Source organism: Eubalaena glacialis, chromosome 5 (assembly GCF_028564815.1).
Source record: "Eubalaena glacialis isolate mEubGla1 chromosome 5, mEubGla1.1.hap2.+ XY, whole genome shotgun sequence".
In the NCBI taxonomy this organism is placed as follows: Eukaryota; Metazoa; Chordata; class Mammalia; order Artiodactyla; family Balaenidae; genus Eubalaena; species Eubalaena glacialis.
The window spans coordinates 90,283,899-90,304,141 of NC_083720.1; the positions used below are offsets into that span (position 1 = coordinate 90,283,899).

Genomic DNA, 20,243 nt, shown 5'->3' on the forward strand with positions numbered 1-20,243 from the left:
GCGCATTTGCTGTGTGACAGCTACCTGAAAACTAAGCTGCTTTAGGGACTTCCCTGGTGGTCCAGTGGTAGAGGATCTGCCTTCCAATGCAGGGGACGTGGGTTCGATCCCTGGTCGGGGGACTAAGATCCCACATGCCGTGGGGCAACTAAGCCCACACGCCATAACTACTGAGCTCCCGCGCCACAACTAGAGAGCCTGCATGCCATGAAGTACAGAGCCCATGTGCTCTGGAGCCCGTGCTCCACAACTGCAGAGCCCATGCACCCTGGAGCCCGCGCGTCGCAACTAGAGAGAGAAAACCCGCACGCCACAACTAGACAGAAGCCCGGCACTGCAACAAAGAGCCCACGTGCTGCAACGAAAGATCCCGCATGCCTCAACGAAGACCTTGCATGCCGCAACTAAGACCTGACACAGCCAAAAAAATAATAAAATAAATAAATGTTAAAAGAATGTAAAAACTTATTAAAAAAGATTAAGCTGCTTTAAATGTATTCATTCATTTAATTGTCATAATGGTCCTGCAAAATTGGTGATGTCATGTCCAGTTTTTAGTTGTAGCTTGGAGAAGTTATATGATTTATCTAAGATTTCACAGCTAGTAAGTTACGAAGACAGGATCTGAAACTGGGTCTTTACTCCAAATCCTTTGCCCTTTCCTCTTCTGTATCCCAGATACCATATTGAGCAGTGTAGTTACAAAAATGAAGAGGCCACAGCCTCCTATTTGAAAGAGCTACCTGAAAGAGAACAAACACATATATATGTTACAGGTGTTTTAAGCTACAAGGAGATGGAAGAGAGGATGGAGAGTTTTTCATGTAAGGTTAGGAAAAGTTTTTTTTTTTTTTTTTTAATAATTTATTTATTTTTATGGCTGTGTTGGGTCTTCGTTTCTGTGCGAGGGCTTTCTCTAGTTGCGGCAAGTGGGGGCCACTCTTCATCGTGGTGCGCGGGCCTCTCACCATCGCGGCCTCTCTTTTTGTGGAGCACAGGCTCCAGATGCGCAGGCTCAGTAGTTGTGGCTCACGGGCCTAGTCGCTCCACGGCATGTGGGATCTTCCCAGACCAGGGCTCGAACCCGTGTCCCCTGCATTGGCAGGCAGATTCTCAACCACTGCACCACCAGGGAAGCCCCTCCCTGGGTGTTTCTTTGTTGAAATATCAGTGTATTTGGAATTACTGCCAACTCAGTTGCAGGTTGATGCTCATTCTGAGCTCTGCATATGCAAGTTTTGGTTTCTTCCTTCTAACAGTCCAGCGCATTGTAGAGGATTCAGAAAATGCAGTTACTGCTGTTGCATGGAAATCACCTAGATGTTCAACTATGGGCACTTCCTAAAATCTCCTGTGGTTTTAGTACCTATTTACTGAATAATGAATTCAGTTCTGGGCAAAGAAAACTGCAGTCTGTATACAACTCAGAAGCTCAGAGGGTGATTGGAGATGAGTGATTAAACTTTAGTGTCTTCATCTATAGCTGAAATTATGCCTCACATAACTTCACAGATGTAGAAACTAATTGGCCTTTGCTTGTGAAGTGCTTTTTATTTTCTAAGGATTAGATTATAAAATTTTATGGGGTATTAAATAGTGAATTGACCAACCCTCTACCTGTTCTTGCATGAAGTCATGGAGTTACACTTTATACAATTGAAGTGTTATGAATATGCTGAAAATTGAGAGGTAACCCGGTTAGCAGTTTAATATACTTGTGCAGTGATCCCTAACATGTGTTAAGGAACAAGATGTTAAAATGTGGAAGAAAAGTTTCCATGACTAAAGATGTTTGGGAAGCCCTGAGCTAAACCATAAGCAATTTTCTTTACTATAGGACTTCTCATAGCTTATAAAATACTTGTTTTAATAATATACTAGTGCATCTTTTGGCACTGTGCTAACCAGTGAGGATGCCAAGAGTATTAGTTACCTTCAGTCTTATTTTTCCTCTGAGCCTGAGATGTGTAGGTACAATTGCCTGCCTAACTTAACCATTTGGATGTCTAATAGGTATCTCAATTTGTGTAAAATCCATCTCCCCAGACCTATCTCAGTAAATGGCTCATTTTCTACCTGCTTGATACTAAAAACCTAGGAGTCTTTCTTGATTGTCTTTTCTTCACCACTCTCCACAAATTCTGAAATCCAAAGTGAGTCCTATTGGTTCTACCTACAAATATTGGAATCTGGCTTCATCTTTCTGTCCCTGTTTGTCCAAGCGATCATTCTTTCTTCTTTGTAGTTTCTTAACTGGCTTCTCTGTTTCTCCTTTTGCCCTCCTCCCAGTCCATTCTCTGCATGGCAACTAGAATGATCTTTTTTAGACCATAAAATTAAGTCATGTTATACTTACTTTTTTTTTTTTAATCTGCAAAGTCTTCACATTTATACTTAAAATGATAATCTAAATTCCATACTTTGGTCTCTAAAGACTTAGCTAGTGTGGTTCTACAAGGCTCTGATTTCTTACACCACTGTTGCCATCATTCATGCTGCCTTCATCACCATTACCTTTTTACCACTCTTCCTTGAAAAAGTCACTTTTGTGCTAGTTTATCCTATAAGCCTGGAATGCTTCTTCCTTCTTCTCCAGATCGTCCCATGGCTGATTCCTTCTTATTGTCTTTCTGGCCTTAGGGAGGCCTTCTCTAACTACCTAATCTAATATAGTGCCTTGTCATATCACATTATTTGTCACATCATTCTGTTATTTTCATCATAGCACTTCCACTACCCAGTAGTGTTTTGTTGGTTTTACTTTTTCTTCTACCTCCTCTCCCCACCATGAAAGTAGAGATTCTCTTGTTCAGTGCTGTGCCCCAGGGCTTAGAACAGTGCTACGTAGAATATAGTAGGTGGTCAGAATATGCTAGTTGGATGAAGGAATGCAAGAGTGAATAAATGGATGAAAGAAACTGTCTTATTGAACTGGTAGGAATGTTATTGGGAGGCTACTTTTTTTCTTTAAACATTTTAAAAAATTGAGCTGTAATTCACATACTATAAAATTCTTCCTTAAAAGTATACAGTTAAGGACTTCCCTGGTGGTCCAGTGGTTAAGACTCTGCACTTCCACTGAAGGGGGCACAGGTTCAGTCCCTGGTTGGGGAGCTAAGATCCCACATGCTGCGTGTTGCGGCCAAAAAAAAAAAAGTATACAATTCAGTGGATTTAGTATATTCACAATGTTGTGCAATCATCCAACTAATTCCAGAATATTTTCATCACATGCAACAGAAACCTTGTATCATTAGTAGTCATTCTCCATTTCTTCTTCTCCAGCCCCCGGCAACCACTAGTCTCCTTTCTGTCTCAATGGATTTGTCTATTCTGGACATTTCATATGAATGGAATCATAAAATATGTGATACTTCATATTTTGTGTCTGAATTTTTTTCTCAGCATAATAATATTGTCAAGATTCACCCATGTTATAACATGTTATCAGTACTTCATTCTTTTTTTTATGGATGAATAATATTCCATTGTATGAATATACCATATTTTATTTATCTATGCATCAGTTGATGGACTTCTGGGCTACTTGCACTTTTTGGCTCTTACGAATAATGGTGCTGTGTACATTAATATACAAGTTTTTGTGGACATAAATTTCAGTTTTCTTGGGAATATACCTAATCATTTCTCCTCCCCTCCCCTGACCCCCTGGCAAGCACTGATTATTTTACTGTCTCTAAAGCTTTTCCAGAGTGCCTTGTATTTAGAATCATACACTATGTAGCCTTTTCAGTCTGACTTTCTTCACTTAACAGTATTCAATTAAGGCTTCTTCATGGTTTTGTTTTTTATTTTTTTGTGGCTCCATAGCTTGTCTCTTTTTAATCTCTGATCATAATATTCCATTTTATGGATGTTCCACAGTTTATTGATTCACCTATTGAAAGGCATCTTGGTTGCTTCCCACTTCTGTGACTATGATCGAAGTTGCTATAAACATTCACAGGCAGGTTTTTGGGTGGACATAGGTTTTCAGCTCAATTGGGTAAATACCTGAGTGGGTTTGCAAGATTGTATGGAAAGATTCTGTTTAGCTTTGTAGCAAATTGCCAAACTGTCTTCCAAAGTGGCTGTGCCATTTTGCATTTTGCATTCCTACCAGCAATGAATGTTGCTCTGCGTCCTCATCAGCTTTTGGTATTGTCAGTTTTTTGGCTTGTAGCCACTTTAATAGGTGTGTAATGGTATCTCATTGTTTAAGTTTGCAGTTCCCTGATGACAAATGATGTTGACTGTCTCTTCATATGTTTATTTGCCATCTGTTTATCTTTTTTAGTGGGGTTTGTTCATATCTTTTGCCCATTTCTTCCTTGGGTTGTTTTCTTATTGTTGAATTTTAAGAACTTTTTGTATGTTTTGGATACAAGTGCTTTATCAGATATATGGTTTGCAAAGATTTTCTCCTAGTCTGTGTGCCTTACAGTGTCTTTCACAGAACAGAATTTTTAATTTTAGTAAATCGCCTGCAGAGGAGCCTGCTCCTCCTGAAAGCACTGAGCTTTAGCCTAATGTTAAATACTTGCTGCCACTTGCCTACTGCTCAGAAAAAGGTCAGCAGAGGAGGGTATTGGGATTCACTTGCTCAGAGACTCTGAATCACAGTCCTATATAATTCCTGAAGAGTCTCTTATGGTCCTTTCACTCTCCTGTAGTCCAGATTCTGAGCTTGAAGCACAGTGGGAACCACTCTTACCTTCACTGAGAAGGTAAGTCTTCTACTGGGCATGTTCACTGAGTCTTCTACTGGGCACGCTCTAGGCTAGGTTTTTTTCAGACTTTCTCTGTCACTGTATCTCATCAACTTTTTAATCTTACCAGATTTCCTCAATTTCTGATCTTCTCTTAGCCTTCTTTCTTGCTTTCCAGAAATATTGAGGGTTTCTTTTTTTTTTTTTTTTTACTCTCGTAACATTAACAATAACAGCAACAGCACCACCAGTGATTAGTGATTTTAAAAGGATGTAAGGCAGAAATGTAAATAGATATGTCTGTTCAGATTGCTAACTTTCTGAATCAAGATTGTATGTTTGGTACTCATAGCTTTTAGCCTTTAGCCTTTGGCTTTATTATGTCTAGAACACATTCTACTTGATTTTGACAGTTTCTAACATTTTTTGCTGGTGCATATGTGTGTTTCTGAAAGTACAAATGTGTTTGGCAACCTTTTAGGGGAAATTGCTCTCTCGTGAAATTGTGTTTTTCCTTAATGGCAGTACTAAATATTCATATAAATTAGAAGAGGTGTGAGGAGAGGAAATGGAATTAGGTACTTTGAAGATTGCTTTTAAAAATGTACCTACTAATGACACTCTCAGTATAAATTAGCCTTGTGTTGTTTCATAAGTGACTTGATTAAACTTGGTGATAGAGGAAGAAAATAGTTAGAAATAATTGGATAGAAAATAAAGGTAAGCATCATGTAGTGTTGGGTAGTGGATAAAAGAATGGGCTTTAAATATTTAAATCCTAGATTTAAATTCTGGCTCCTACTTTACCAATATTATAAGCTTGAGCAAATTATTTAAGTACTTTAAGCCTCAGTTTTGTTACCCATAAAATAAAGGAAGTATAGCATGTACATCATAGAGTTATAAAGATTAAATGGGATATTGCATGTAAAATACTTAAGAGTACAAGGCCTGCAGTAAATATTAGTTAATATTAATCATCATCATTACTATCTAGTGTAGGAGTTCTCAGCCTGAAGTTGACTGGAAGAACTATCAGTTAACAAGTATTTATCAAGTATCTGATCTCTAGTATTGGATTTAGACCTATAGAAGGAGCTACTGTTGTGAATATCAGGTTGGTACCTAGAGGTGGAACAAAGTGAGCTAATATTAGTGGAGTTCTTACCACAGGGTTCGTAATGTTAAGTAACTTGAAGATAATGGACTGTTTTTGAGTCCCACTTCTGCCATTTAATTTAGCTAGGTGGTCAGAGTAAGTCACTTAACTTTGAAGGTATGGAGTTATTGACACAAATAAGTTGATGTTAATTTACTTCTAATTTTGAATATATTGACTTGTTCTTCAGTGTCAAAATATACAGATCTGTATTTTTCTAACCCTTACTAGTGCCCCTGTTTTGAGTTCTCTGTACATCTGCTCCCCCAATTCCTTCAGCCTTACGATTCTCCAGTCCAACTTAGAAAATATCAATTTTGTTGATAGTTGGATTGAACAATAAAGGGTTAAAATTGGGTAATGATGGTTGTGACTGTGTTGAGATAGTAAGAAATGGTTTATGAGAATAAATGTAGGTGTCACAGTGGGGACTAATCTATTCTTTAGGGTCTGAAAGAGGAAATACATGATGCTTTTGAAATTTACAAAAGGTGATCAAATTGGATGACTAATTATAAGGGATATGTGTTCAGAGTTTTCCCTTTAGACTCAGTTATTTACCTGTCAAGCCATCCTGTCTTGCTCTAGAAATTGATTGTCCTTCAAATATGAGTAAGAGGACTGGAATAAACAAACCTGACTCCTGGATGTTTATTTGGAAAGAAAAGACCTCAGCGTAATGCTGTGAATTGTCAGTCACATTTACATTCTAATCAGAAAGCTCTAAACTCTCATATAGTTGTGATGCCCTGTTGGGAGCTGTACAAGAGAAACTAGCAATTGAATCTCTGTCCTCTAAGACCAAAAAAGTATATAGCTACTCTCATACATTGTTAATGGGTTTTAAAAGGGTACAACTTATTTTTTGGGAAAAAATAGACCTTATATAAAAATTTAAAATGTATGTGCTCTTTAGCACAGCAATTTTATTTCTACGAATTTATCTTTCATAATATGAGGATACTTACTGCAGCATTGTATTTTGTTTTGTTTTTTATAGTTTAAAACACTCTTGGAATCTTAGTGTTGTTGTTTTTTTAAAAACTTATTTATTTATTTATTTTTGGCTGCGCCGGGTCTTAGTTGCAGCACACGGGATCTTAGTTGCGGCACGCATGGGATTGAACCTGGGCCCCCTGCGTTGGGAGTGCGGAGTTTTACCCACTGGACCACCAGGGAAGTCCCTGTGGCATTGTTTGAAGTAACAAATGACTGGAAACAACCTAAACGTTTACCAATAGGTGACTGATTGAAAATATTATATACCTATATAAGGAAATATTATTCGGTCTTTAAAAAGAATAAAGTAGATCTACTTCTACCTTAATACACAACAATATTCTGGATATATTAAGTGAAAAACATTATTTAGTATACTATAGTATGCAACAACTGTATAAAACAGGCACAATCATTCTTATGCTTGTATAGACATAGACTCTGTGGAAGGATACACAAGATACTTCTTCTGAGATTCTTCTGATACAGAAATTTCTTCTGAGGGGGTGGTGTGGGAGGGCTACATACTTTCTGTTATTGAAAATGTTTTTGAATATTTGCATCAAATGTCTTAACATGTCATGTGAGATATATTTGCATTTGGCCACATACATTGTTACCTTAAGAACTTGCACTCATTGATGAGGAATTTTGTGTACATGCTTTGGTACTTGTACTTTTGAACTTGGGGACTCTCTTAATCTTTTGACATGGGAATAAGGAGCAGTATTGAACCACCACCCCTTCCAGGGTAGGGTGCATCCTGGTTGAAGTTTCAGGTAGTTGAAGAAAAACCGAATATAGTTTTAAAAAGAACATTTAAAAAATCAGAATACTGAAATGCTTAATTATTCTGCCTGAATAAAGCAGAAGGGTCAGAAAGAAGGGGAATTTGATGGAGGACTTGAAAGCATTTTGGAAGTATGAAAGTACATGGAAATGAGGAACCGAGGAGGGAGTCCTCAGGGAACTAAAAACATTTCATAAACATTATCTCATCTCTAAATTATACCCTTTTGTAAAAAGTTATTTTCCAGACTTTCAAAAAACAAAGTAAAGAAATTGAAGCCCAGATGATAATTTGTGGTTTCCTAAGTAACATAAGAAGAAAATAGCAAAATGAGGACTAGCACCTTTTTTCTTGATTTCCCGCCCAGCCCCACGAGTATTCTATCACCTGAACCGTGACATGGGAATAGCACCAAAAACCAAACCAAAACATTTAAAAAATTCTGTTTGGAACTTGATGTGTAAGAGCATTTGTTTCCAAAGTAAGGTTATATTTTCCCCAGTCTTAGGAGACAAGAATGGGAATAAGGGTTGAATACAGCTTTGTACATTGCACTACCATTCTTTTTTTTTACTATGCGTCATTCTGGTTCAGAAAAAGGAAGGATACTAACATTTGCACAGCATTTTACAGCTTTAGAAACTTTTTTCACCTTTATTATTTTCTCATTTTGCAGCTCTTTATGATACAGGTAGTGGTAATGTTTTGTTATTGTTATTAGGCTTTCACTATTAAAGAAAAAATAGGCTCGAGAAAGTTGGGTAATTTGCTTGACATAACACAGCTGATAAATGTCAAAACTGGCCTTTACAAAATCAAACTCAGATTTTTTTTTTTTCTTTCTACCCAAGTATAAGGTCTTTGAGGTATATTTGTTTAGCTTTGTGGAAGACCAATTCTGGGTGGGTCATCAATCAAGAAAACATTTGGAAACCTAAAACTTGAAGGGACAGTGGTTCAATAAATAAGTGGTTTAGGGGAGCAGGGGAGGCTCTGACCCTCCTGGGTGCAAACACAGCTGATGTGCTTGTTGTTCTCATGTACTCTGCCAGCCCTTTTCAGAGCAGCTTGTCACCTCAGTTGCTGCACCGGTCTGAGCAGTGGGCTATTTAAAGGGAATGTACTTAACACTAGGCCTGAAGACATACACCAGATTGGTGTTAGGAGAGCTATTTTTGTAGTTAATCATACATAAATTAGTAAAATGTCTTTTTGTAAAAAATATTGGTGAAGTTTATTTCTCACACTAAATTTTGATAAAGGATGAGACGGAGCAGGAAAATGAAATAAGCTTCAAGCTTGGTAGGCATAGTGACCTCTTCTACGTTTTCATATTTTAGAGATGCTGGGAGAGAATTTGGCATTTAATACATTATCTGATTAAACTGAAGAAGAGTTTCCACACTCTAGTGTCTAATATTGACTTTGGGGTTTACTCTGAGTGCAGTGGAAAGCCACTGAGTGGCTTTAAGCAGAGGAGTAACATCATCTGATTAGTGTTTGTAAAGAGATCCTTGGCTGTTGAGTAGAGGTATCTGGCAGGGAGAGGGACCAAGGTTAGAGTTGAGGAGCGTCACTTTACTCTACACCTGAGAGACTTACATGTAAATGAGAATACCATTATCTTAGAGTGAAAAATACCTGTCATTTGAATTGGATATTTGGGTTGACTAGTAAGTAGATTCTTAGTTTCTCTTAGGATTCTCAATATTTTTTGAAAACTCCTCAGGTGATTATAAAATGCAGCCAGGGTTATCTTGGGGTTATCTGCTTTATCTTGGGGAAAAAAGGAGAGATCTTGGGGGTAAGCTTGGGAGAAGGGGGTTAAAATTGAAAAGCTTTGGAGAGCTTGGAAAGTATAACTATTGTTTATCTGTTTTCTTTGGAATTTTATTTTCAAATTCGTATGTTCAAATGTCTGAATGTTATGGTGGTATGAATTTAGTAACATTAAACTTTAGTTAATTCCTACTTATCCAGCCTCTTCTAATTGATTCTTTCCCTATCTGTTCCTTTTCATAAGAAGAGCCAGGGCAGTATTGAGAATGGATGACTAGAATATAATACAATTTGATAAGAATTTGCCAGCATTGGGGCTTCCCTGGTGGCGCAGTGGTTAAGAATCTGCCTGCCAATGCAGGGGACACGGGTTCAAGCCCTGGTCCAGGAAGATCCCACATGCCGTGGGGCAACTAAGCCCGTGAGCCACAACTAGTGAGCCCGAGTGCCACAACTACTGAAACCCGTGCGCCTAGAGTCCACGCTCTGCGGCAAGAGAAGCCACTTCAATGAGAAGCCCACACACCACAACGAAGAGTAGACCCCGCTCTCTGCATCTAGAGAAAGCCCGCACACAGCAACGAAGACCCAACGAAGCCATAAATAAATAAATAAATAAATAAATAAATAAAGGGGCTATCCATTTGAACATCTCTTTAAAAAAAAAAAAGAATTTGTCAGCATTAACAGAAGAATCCATCTCTTAAAAATTCGTAAAACCATTTCTGAGATGAGTTTCCATTGATTCATTTAAAAAATATATTTCTTTGTATATACATACACACATTTAGAAATTTGAGCAACCATATTAATGTCTAGCTACTTATCTGCATACCTGGGATTCTGGATTAAGATTGCTGTTGCTTCCTATAATTGGATAGAAGCACATGTAGCTTTTCTTTCTTGCTCTAGGATTTTTGTGCTTTACTGATATAAAATTATATCTTTATGTGTTTTATACAAAGGAAACAAATTATTTGTATTAGGATGAGAGACTTAGAATAGGGGTAAAAAGTAATACAATGACTAAAGATTATCACAGAAGTACTTTTTTGATTTTTGTTTTAAATATTTATTTATTTATTTATTTGGCTTCACCGGGTCTTAGTTGTGGCACACAGGATCTTCGCTGTGGCGTGTGGGATCTTCGTTGCGGCACTTGGGATCTTTAGTTGTGGCACGCGGGCTCTTAGTTGTGGCACGCGGGCTCTTAGTTGCAGCACGGGGGATCTAGTTCCCTGACCAGGGATCGAACCTGGGCCCCCGCATTGGGAGCACAGAGTCTTAACCACTGGACCACCAGGGAAGTCCCCAGTACTTTTTTGTTTTTATAGATTACAATTTATAATCCTGAATCAGTAATTTATTGTTAAATTAGTTAGCTGGATTAGTTATAGCTAAAAATTCTTTTTCTCCTTTGGAGTTACAGTAGGGAATGTAGAGAAGGTTTGTAGGAGTTTTGGGTAATCAAACAGTAGTTACAACAATGATATTGCCAGGATTTAACGTAGCCGGTACAATTTAGGGCTGTTTATTTGTGGACTTTTAGGATCACCGCTGTTATTTTATGCAGTAATATAGTGTAGTAGACTCTACTGAAAGTCATGCCTTAAACACTGATGTGCCTTTTTCTTCTTTCCTATTCATAGTGGTAGTCGCTCCTCTAAAACGTTTAAACCAAAGAAGAACATACCAGAGGGTTCTCACCAGTATGAGCTCTTAAAGCATGCAGAGGCCACACTGGGCAGTGGAAACCTCCGGATGGCTGTCATGCTTCCTGAGGGGGAAGATCTAAATGAGTGGGTTGCAGTGAACAGTAAGTAGCCTTTCTGTTTCTCAGTAGACCGTAAATTAGGTTAGTAGCCTCACTGTAGGTGAGTGTTGGGGTGCTCTCTATTCTAGGATTTAGTTAGCAACCTAATACCACAAGATAGTGGTACCTCAATTTACTTTAACCTTTATGGTATTTTATTTCTGAATATGGAGTTACATGAAATTCTTATCTCCTGTTATCATGTAATACAAAGCATAGATTTACCATCTTCATTGGAAAAAATGATAATAATAGCAGCAATTAATGTTTATGGAACACTGTGGCACTCTGCTATTCTTTCTACATGAATTATTTTTATTTATTTATTTTATTGAAGTTTATTTGATTTATGGTATTAGTTTCAGATGTATAACATAGTGATTCAATATTTTTAGATTATACTCCATTTAAAGTTATTACAATATAATGGCTATATTTCCCTGTGCTGTACAATATACCTTTGTGGCTTATTTATTTGATACTTGCTGGTTTGGACCTCTTAATCCCCTACCCCTGTCTTGCTCCTCCTCCATTCTCTCTCCCCACTGGTAACCACTTGTTTGTTCTCTATATCTGTGAGTCTATTTCTGTTTTGTTATATTCATTCATTTTATTTTTTAGATCCCACATATAAATGATATCATGCAGTATTTGTCTTTCTGTGTTTGACTTAACTTCACTAAGCATAATACCTTCCAGGTCCATCCATGTAGTTGCAAATGGTAAAATTTCATTCTTTTTTATGGCTGAGTAATATTCCATTTGTGTGTGTGTGTGTGTGTGTGTGTGTGTGTGAGATAAAGAAGATGTGGTGTTTATATATATGTATATATACGTATACACACACACCCCATTATCCATTTATCTGTTTATGGACGCTTAGGTTGCTTCCATATCTTGGCTGTTAGCCTCCATATGCTGCTATGAACATTGGGGTACATGTATCTTTTCAAATTATTGTTTTTATTTTCTTCTACATGGATTATTTTATTTCATCTTTACAACCTCATGATGTAGGTACTATTATTATCCCAGTACATAGATAAGAAAGCTGAGACAGAAAGATTGTAGTAATGTGCTTAGGTTATACAGCTATTGAATGCTAGAGCCTGGGCTCAAATACAGAGGTCTAAAATTTCAGAGACTGCGCTTTAACCCCTATGCTAAATTGCCTCTTTCAGTAGCATGCTTAGTTATTTGTCTAAACTAAAAAGAAAAAAAGACAATTCAATAGTGATCTTATGAAATTAATAAAATATGTTTATGATATATTCTTAACCTCTAGAAAGAAAAAAATATAAGTAAAAAGTAACTATATTCTTGGGAATTAAGCAGAGTAAGTTGGGGAATAAAAGTGGTACTTTTTAAAAAAATTTTTTTTTAAATTTTATTTTGATTTTTTTCTCTCTCTCTTTTTTTAAATTAATTAATTTATTTTTGGCTGCATTGGGTCTTCATTGTTGTGCGTGGGCTTTCTCTAGTTGCAGAGAGAGGGGGCTACTCTTCGTTGCAGTGTGTGGGCTTCTCATTGCGGTGGCTTCTCTTGCTGCGGAGCACAGGCTCTAGGCGCGCGGGCTTCAGTAGTTGTAGCTCACGGGCTCTAGAGCAGGCTCAGTAGTTGTGGTGCATGGGCTTAGTTGCTCCATGGCATGTTGGATCTTCCTGGACCAGGGCTTGAACCCGTGTCCCCTGCATTGGCAGGCAGATTCTTAACCACTGTGCCACCAGGGAAGCCCAAAAGTGGTACTTTTAATATTCAAGGTTTATCAGCATTGGTGAAGAAATTAATAGAATTTTATAACTGGAGGAAATTTATATGACTCTAGTTATAATAAATGAAATTTAATTGAAAATATACACTAAATGCCTAGGCTTTGATTAAGGAAAAACAGAGCAGTATTTTTATTGTAATATTTGATGGTATCTATTGTAATTTGAAACATATCATGGGATTTATAAATTGAGCTGCCACCCACTAACTTTTAGGAACCTAAAGTATTTTACTGAGATGTCTTAAAACCTTACTGTGACAGCAATTCTGTAAGAGCAATATTTATTAAAGTATGGTTATTCTCCTGGACCCAGAGAGTTTAGTTACTAAAGAGGTAAAGTGATTTGTTTGCTTTATTGATGAGAGTTACCTAACCTATAAGATAGTTCTATGACGCTTTAAGGACAATATTCAGAATAAATTTCCAATATATGTGTACATCCTTTTTTGGGGTACTTGTTTGTGCCTTTTTGTACCATTTATTTGAGAGCTCATTTTCTAATTTTAGAAATCTAAGGAAGGCAGTGTAGAGCTTCTGTACTACATGAGATTGTGACTTTTAAGTATAAAAGCAGATCATGGTTTTCTGTCTGTATTTTCTCTGTCTCAATTACCAGAACTGAGTGTCTGTACTATTGAAATGTCTAGAACTTCGGGAACTTATAAAATTTCACAGACATTTTGCAGTTATAGCCAGAAAAAAATTGCTTTGAACTGAAGTGTTTGAACATCCCCGTAGAACATAGAATTCTGCCTTTAAAATATAGCGTTTGACTGAAGTATTGGATTACAATTTTTTTCTTATTTATAGTAATCTTTCCAAGTGACACTTGATGAAGTGACTAGGATTTGAGGCTAGATAGATAATTTCCATTCACTGACAGTGATTAAGTAAACATTTCGGGTACATAAAAGAGTGAAGGGGATTTGTTGATAAGATTGGCATCTTAATGGCCTTTTTCCTTCAGTTTACTTGCCAGATGAAGATAAATGGTAGAAGATGGGAAATTTTACAAATTCAACAACTAGTCTCATAGACAGAAACCAGAAGCTGGTTTTGAACATTCTGCTGCTAGAAAGAGTGATAGCTTAAAGAAGATAGAAGGTTCAGAGTTTTGGAAAAAGTGGATGGATGGCTTATAATTAATTTTTGTGGTGCAGAATCTTGAGACCATATCTTCATTTGTGGAAGAAAACTAACAATTACTAAATGTCTACTTTATGGTAGACACGTATTTTGTTTTTTAGCACTCTGCAGTAAACTGAATTTTAAAGGTAGGAAACTGAGATTCAGGGAGGTTAAGTAACTCAATTATTAAGTATAGAGTTGGGATTCAAAGCCGTAGGTTACCCACTGTTCATGTGGAGGACAACCCGATTAAAAATGGGCAGAAGACCTAAATAGACATTTTCCCAAAGAAGACATACAGATGGCCAACAGGCACATGAAAAGATGCTCAGCGTCACTATTCATCAGAGAAATACAAATCAGAACCACAATGAGATATCACCTCATACCTGTCAGAATGGCTGTCATCAAAAAGATCACAAATAACAAATGTTGGTAAGGATGTGGAGAAAAGGAAACCCTACAGTGTACTCTTGGTGGGGATGTAAATTGGTGCAGCCACTATGGAAAACAATATGGAGGTTTCTCTAAAATTAAAACTAGAACTACCATATGATCCAGCAATTCTACTGCTGGATGTATATTTTAAGAAAATGAAAACATTAATTTGAAAAGATACATGTACCCCAGTGTTCATAGCAGCATATGGAAGTTAATAGCCAAGATATGGAAGCAACCTAAGTGTACATCAACAGATGAATGGATAAAGAAGATGTGGTGTACACACACACACACAATGGAATATTACTGAGCCATAAAAAAGAATGAAATTTGCCATTTGCAACAACATGGATGGACCTGGAGGGTATTATGCTTAGGGAAATAAATCAGAGAAAGACAAATATTGTATGTTATCACTTATATGTGGAATCTAAAAAATAAAAAAAGAAGAATGAATATAACAAAACAGAAACAGACTCACAGATATAGAATAAACTAGTAGTTACCAGTAGGGAGATGGTAGGTGGGAGGGGTAAGATAGGGGTAAGGGATTAAGAGGTACAAACCTCTATGTATAAAAGAAATCAGTTACAAAGGTATATTGTACAGGACAGGGACTATAGCCAATATTTTATAATAACTTTAAATGGAGTGTAATCTATAAAAATATTGAATCACTATGTTGCACACCTGAAACTGATAAAATATTGTAAATCAATTATACTTCAATTTTAAAAAGAAAAGAAAGAAAGAACACCAGTCTTTCTAAAGCTTTTATGTGGCAAGGAGAAAATACTAGTGTTGTGAGTTCTATGTGGACATATAAGAAAGGAAACCAGGTCATCTAACTTATGAACTTAGATGTAAAAATCCTAATAAAAATATTAGCAGATTGCATCTAGCAATACGTAAAAATTATAACACATCATGACCAAATTGTTCTTATTCCTAGAATACAATTTTGGCTTAACACTTGCAAATCAGTTGTAATTCACCGCATTAGCCAAAATAAAGGAAGAGGAAGAAATCATATGATCATCTCAGTATAAGCAGAAAAAACATTTGGTAAAATTTAAAATCAATTTGTAATAAACTTATGAAGTAAAAGTTGAGAACTTTTTTCTGATAAAGCATATCTACAAAAAAGATAGAGCAAACATCATATTTGATAATGAAATGTTGAAGTTTTTTCTCAGATTAGGAATGAGTTAAGGTTAGCCACCATCACCACTTTCCTGGAGTCTTAGCCAATGCAGTAAGGCAGGAAAAAGAATAAAAGATAATAATAACTGGAAAGGAAGAAACAACATTTATGTTCATAGCCAACATGAATGAATGTTGAAGAACCAAAAGACCATGATTTTATTACTACACCATCACTATTATTATGAATACGTAAATTTAATAAACTTGTTGGCTTTGAGGTCAATATAAAAAAATTATGAGTAGCATAAAAATTATAAAAAAACAAGGAATAACAGTTTTCCAGTGAAACATATGGAAAACTATTCCTTTATGATTGGTGCTTTCTGTGCTCTTCTTTTTTTTTTTTATATAAATTTATTTATTTTATTTTTAGCTGTGTTGGGTCTTCGTTTCTGTGCGAGGGCTTTCTCTAGTTGCGGCGAGCAGGGCCCACTCTTCATTGCGGTGCGCGGGCCTGTCACTATCGCGGCCTCTCTTGTTGCGGAGCACAGGCTCCAGATGCGCACGCTCAGTAATTGTGGCTCACGGGCTTAGTTGCTCCGCGGCATGTGGGATCTTCCCAGACCAGGGCTCGAACCCGTGTCCCCTGCATTGGCAGGCAGATTCTCAGCCATTGTGCCACCAGGGAAGCCCTGTGCTCTTCTTAAGAAATATTTCCATGCCAAAGTTCATGGACATATTTTTCTATGCTCTTTTAAACTTTATTGTCTTGCCTTTCACATTTAGATGTATGATCCACTTGGAATTACTTTTCAGGTATTGTGTGAGTGAAGAGTCAAGTTTTATTCTTTTCCATAGAGATAACCAACAGACTCAGAAACTGTCTCACATTTTTTTACGGTGTTGTCTTTTTCTTAGTGATCTATAGAAATTCTTTATATATTCTGAATATAAGATTTTTATTGATTATATGTGTTGCAAATAATTTCTCCCACTCTTGCTTAATGAACAGAAGCTCCTAAATTCAGTGAGGCAAATATTGTTTGTTTGTATTCTTTTCACCTGTTATTTGTTGAGGAAAGAACACTGATCTGAGATTCTGCTGGAATAAAAGATTGTTTGAGTAAAATTAAAATTTAACTTTTTACTTATAACTGATATTTGCTTTGCAGCTGTAGATTTCTTCAATCAGATCAACATGCTTTATGGAACAATCACAGATTTTTGTACAGAAGAAAGTTGTCCAGTGATGTCAGCTGGCCCAAAGTAAGACATGATTCATGATCAGTTCTCATTTTTACTTTGTCATACAGTTCTTAGATTAGAAGAAAATTTCTGACCTTATAATTTCTGTATTTAGCATCTCCTTCAGTGATTGACCAATGACTAATGTTTTGAGTCCAGATTCCTTAGCCTGAGCTTTATAGTCTATAGTCCTCCCTATTGTATTGTCCTCCATCCTGCCTTTCTTCTGTTTGCTTATGCCTCTCTATCCAAATATTTTTTAAAATCGAAATATAGTTGATATACAATATTATGTTAGTTTCAGGTGTATTGCATAGGGATTTGACATTTCCATACATTATGAAATGATCATCATGATAAGTCTACTAACCATCTGTTCCCATACAAAGTTATTACAGTGTTATTGACCATACTCCTTATGTTGAATATTATATTCCCATGACTTATTTATTTTATAACTGGAGGTTGGTATCTTTAAATCCCTTTCACCTATTTTGCTCTATTCCCACCCTGCTCTCCTCTGGCAACCACCCTTTTGTGTGCTGTATCTGTGAGTTTGTTTTCTAGATTTCACGTGTAAATGAGATCATGTGGTATTTGTTTTATTCTGCCTGACTTATTTTACTTAGTGTAATACCCTCTAGTTCCATCCATGTTGTCGCAAAGGGCAAGATTTCTTTCCCTTTTTTTTTTATGGCTAAGTAATATTCCGTTGTGTGTGTGTGTGTGTGTGTGTGTGTGTGTGTGTACACACACACACCCCCCACATCTTCTTCATTCATCTGTTGATGGACACTTAAATTACTTTCATATTTTAGGTACTGAAAACAATGCTGCAATGAAAAACGGGTTGCATATATCTTTTCAAATTAGTGTTTTTGTTTTCTTTGGGTAAATACCCAGAAAAGAAATTGCTTGATCTTCTGGCAGTTCTATTTTAAATATTTTGAAGAACCTCTGTACTTTTCTCCATACTGGGTGCACCAATTTGCAATTCCACCAACAGTGCATAAGGGTTCCCTTTTTGTCACATCCTTGCCAATACTTGTTATTTATTGTCTTTTTGATAATAGCCATTCTAACAGGTGTGAGAAGTATCTCATTATGGTTTTAATTTGCATTTCCCTCATGATTGGTGAGGTTGAGCATCTTTTCATGTGTCTCTTGGCCATGTGTCTGTCTTTGGGAAAAATGTCTATTCAGGTCCTCTGCCCGTTTTTTAATTGGGTTGTTTATTTAGTTATTTATTTTTGATGTTGAGTTGTATGAGTTCTTTGTATATTTTGTATATTAACCCCTTATTGGATATATCACTTGCAAATATCTTCTCCCATTCAGTAGGCTACCTTTTCATTTTGTTGATAGTTTCCTTACTGTGCAAAACCTTTTTAGTTTAATGTGGTACCATTTATTTATTTTTGCTTTTATTTCCCTTGCCTGAGAAGACAGATCCAAAAAATATTGCTAAGACTGATTTCAAAGAGTTTTCTCCTAGAAATTTTATGGTTTCAGGTCTTACATTTAAATCTTTAATTCATTTTTATTTTATTTTATTTATTTTTAAAAATATTTATTTGTTTATTTGGCTGCTCCAGGTCTTAGTTGTGGCATGCGGTATCTTTGTTAAAGCATGCAGGATCTTTAGTTGTGGCATGTGGAATCTTTTAGTTGTGGCATGTGGGCTCTTCATTGTGGCATGCGGGATCTAGTTCCCTGACCAGGGCTTGAACCCCGGCCCCCTGCATTGGGAGTGTGGAGTCTTAACCACTGGACCACCACGGAAGTCCCTTATTTTTATTTTAGTTTATGTTTGTACATGGTGTGAGAAAGTAGTCCAGTTTGATTCTTTTGCATGTAGCTCTCCAGTTTTCCCAACATCATTTATTGAAGGGGCTGTCTCTTTTCCCCTGTTGTATATTTTTGCCTCCTTTGCAGATTAATTGACCATTTAAGTATAAGTTTGTTTCTGGGCTGTCTATATTCTATTCCATTAATCTGTGTTTCTCCTTTTGTGCTTGTACCATACTGTTTTGATTACTATAGCTTTGTAGTATAGCTATAGTATACTATATGTATGTATGTTTGAAATAGGCAGTGTGATACCTTCAGCTTTGTTCTTCTTTCTCAAGATTGCTTTGGCTATTTGGAGTCTTTTGTGTTTCTGTACAAATTTCAGAATTACTTGTTCTAGTTCTGTGAGAAATGCCACTGTTATTTTGATAAAGATTGCATTGAATCTGTAGATGGCCATGGGTAGTATGGTCGTTTTAAAAATAATAATTCTTCCAGTCTGTGAGCATGTTATATCTTTCCATATGTTTGTGTGTTTTTCCGTTTCTCTCATAAGTATCTTAAAGTTTTCAGAGTACAAGTCTTATACTTTTTTGGTTAGATTTATTCCTAGGTATTTTATTCTTTTTGATGCAGTTGTAAATGGGATTGTTTTAAATTTATCTTTCTGATAGTTCACTATTAGTGTGTTGAAATGCAACAGGTTTCTGTGTATTAATTTTGTATCCTGCAACTTTATTGAATTCATTGATGATCTCTAGTAGTTTTCTGGTAGCATCTTTAGGATTTTCTATGTATAGTATCACGTTATCTGCAATGACAGTGACAGTTTTACTTCTTCCTTTCCAATCTGGATTCATTTTATTTCCTTTTTTTGTCTGTTTTGGCTAGGACTTCCAATACTATGTTGAATAAAAATGGTGAGAGTGGACATCTTTGTCTTGTTCCTGATCTTAGAGGAAATGCTTTCAGCTTTTCACCATTGAGTATAATGTTGGCTGTGGGTTTGTCATATATGGCCTTATTATGTTGAGTATGTTCCCTCTAAGCCCACTGCTTTGAGAGTTTTTGTTAATCATAAATGGATGTTGAATTTTGTCAAAGGCTTTTTTCTGTATCTGTTGAGATGATAATATGATTTTTATTTTTCAGTTTGTTAATGTGGTGTATCACGTTGATTGACTTGTAGATATTGACCATCCTTGCATCCCTGGGATAAGTCCTGCTTGATCATGGTTTATAATCCTTTTAAAGTATTGTTGGATTCGGTTTGCTAATATTCTATTGAGGATTTTTGCACCTATGTTCATTGGTGATATTGGCCTGAAATTTTCTTTTTATGTGGTGATTTGTCTGGTTTTGGTCAAAGTGATGCTGGCCTCATAGAATGAGTTCAGAAGTTTTCCTTCCTCTTCAATTTTTTTGGAATAGTTTGAGAAACATAGGTAATATAACTCTTTAAATGTTTGGT

At 36.4% G+C, this 20,243-nt stretch overlaps 1 protein-coding gene across 1 annotated transcript in view; it reads left to right on the forward strand.

Moving 5' to 3' along the window:
• Positions 1-20,243, forward strand: part of MOB1B (MOB kinase activator 1B) — a 53,382-nt gene that overhangs the window by 24,855 nt on the left and 8,284 nt on the right. Inside the window, exons 2-3 of the mRNA XM_061191446.1 lie at positions 11,086-11,252; positions 16,909-17,002. Coding sequence (XP_061047429.1) covers positions 11,086-11,252; positions 16,909-17,002 — 261 coding nt within the window. The remainder of the gene's footprint in view (positions 1-11,085; positions 11,253-16,908; positions 17,003-20,243) is intronic.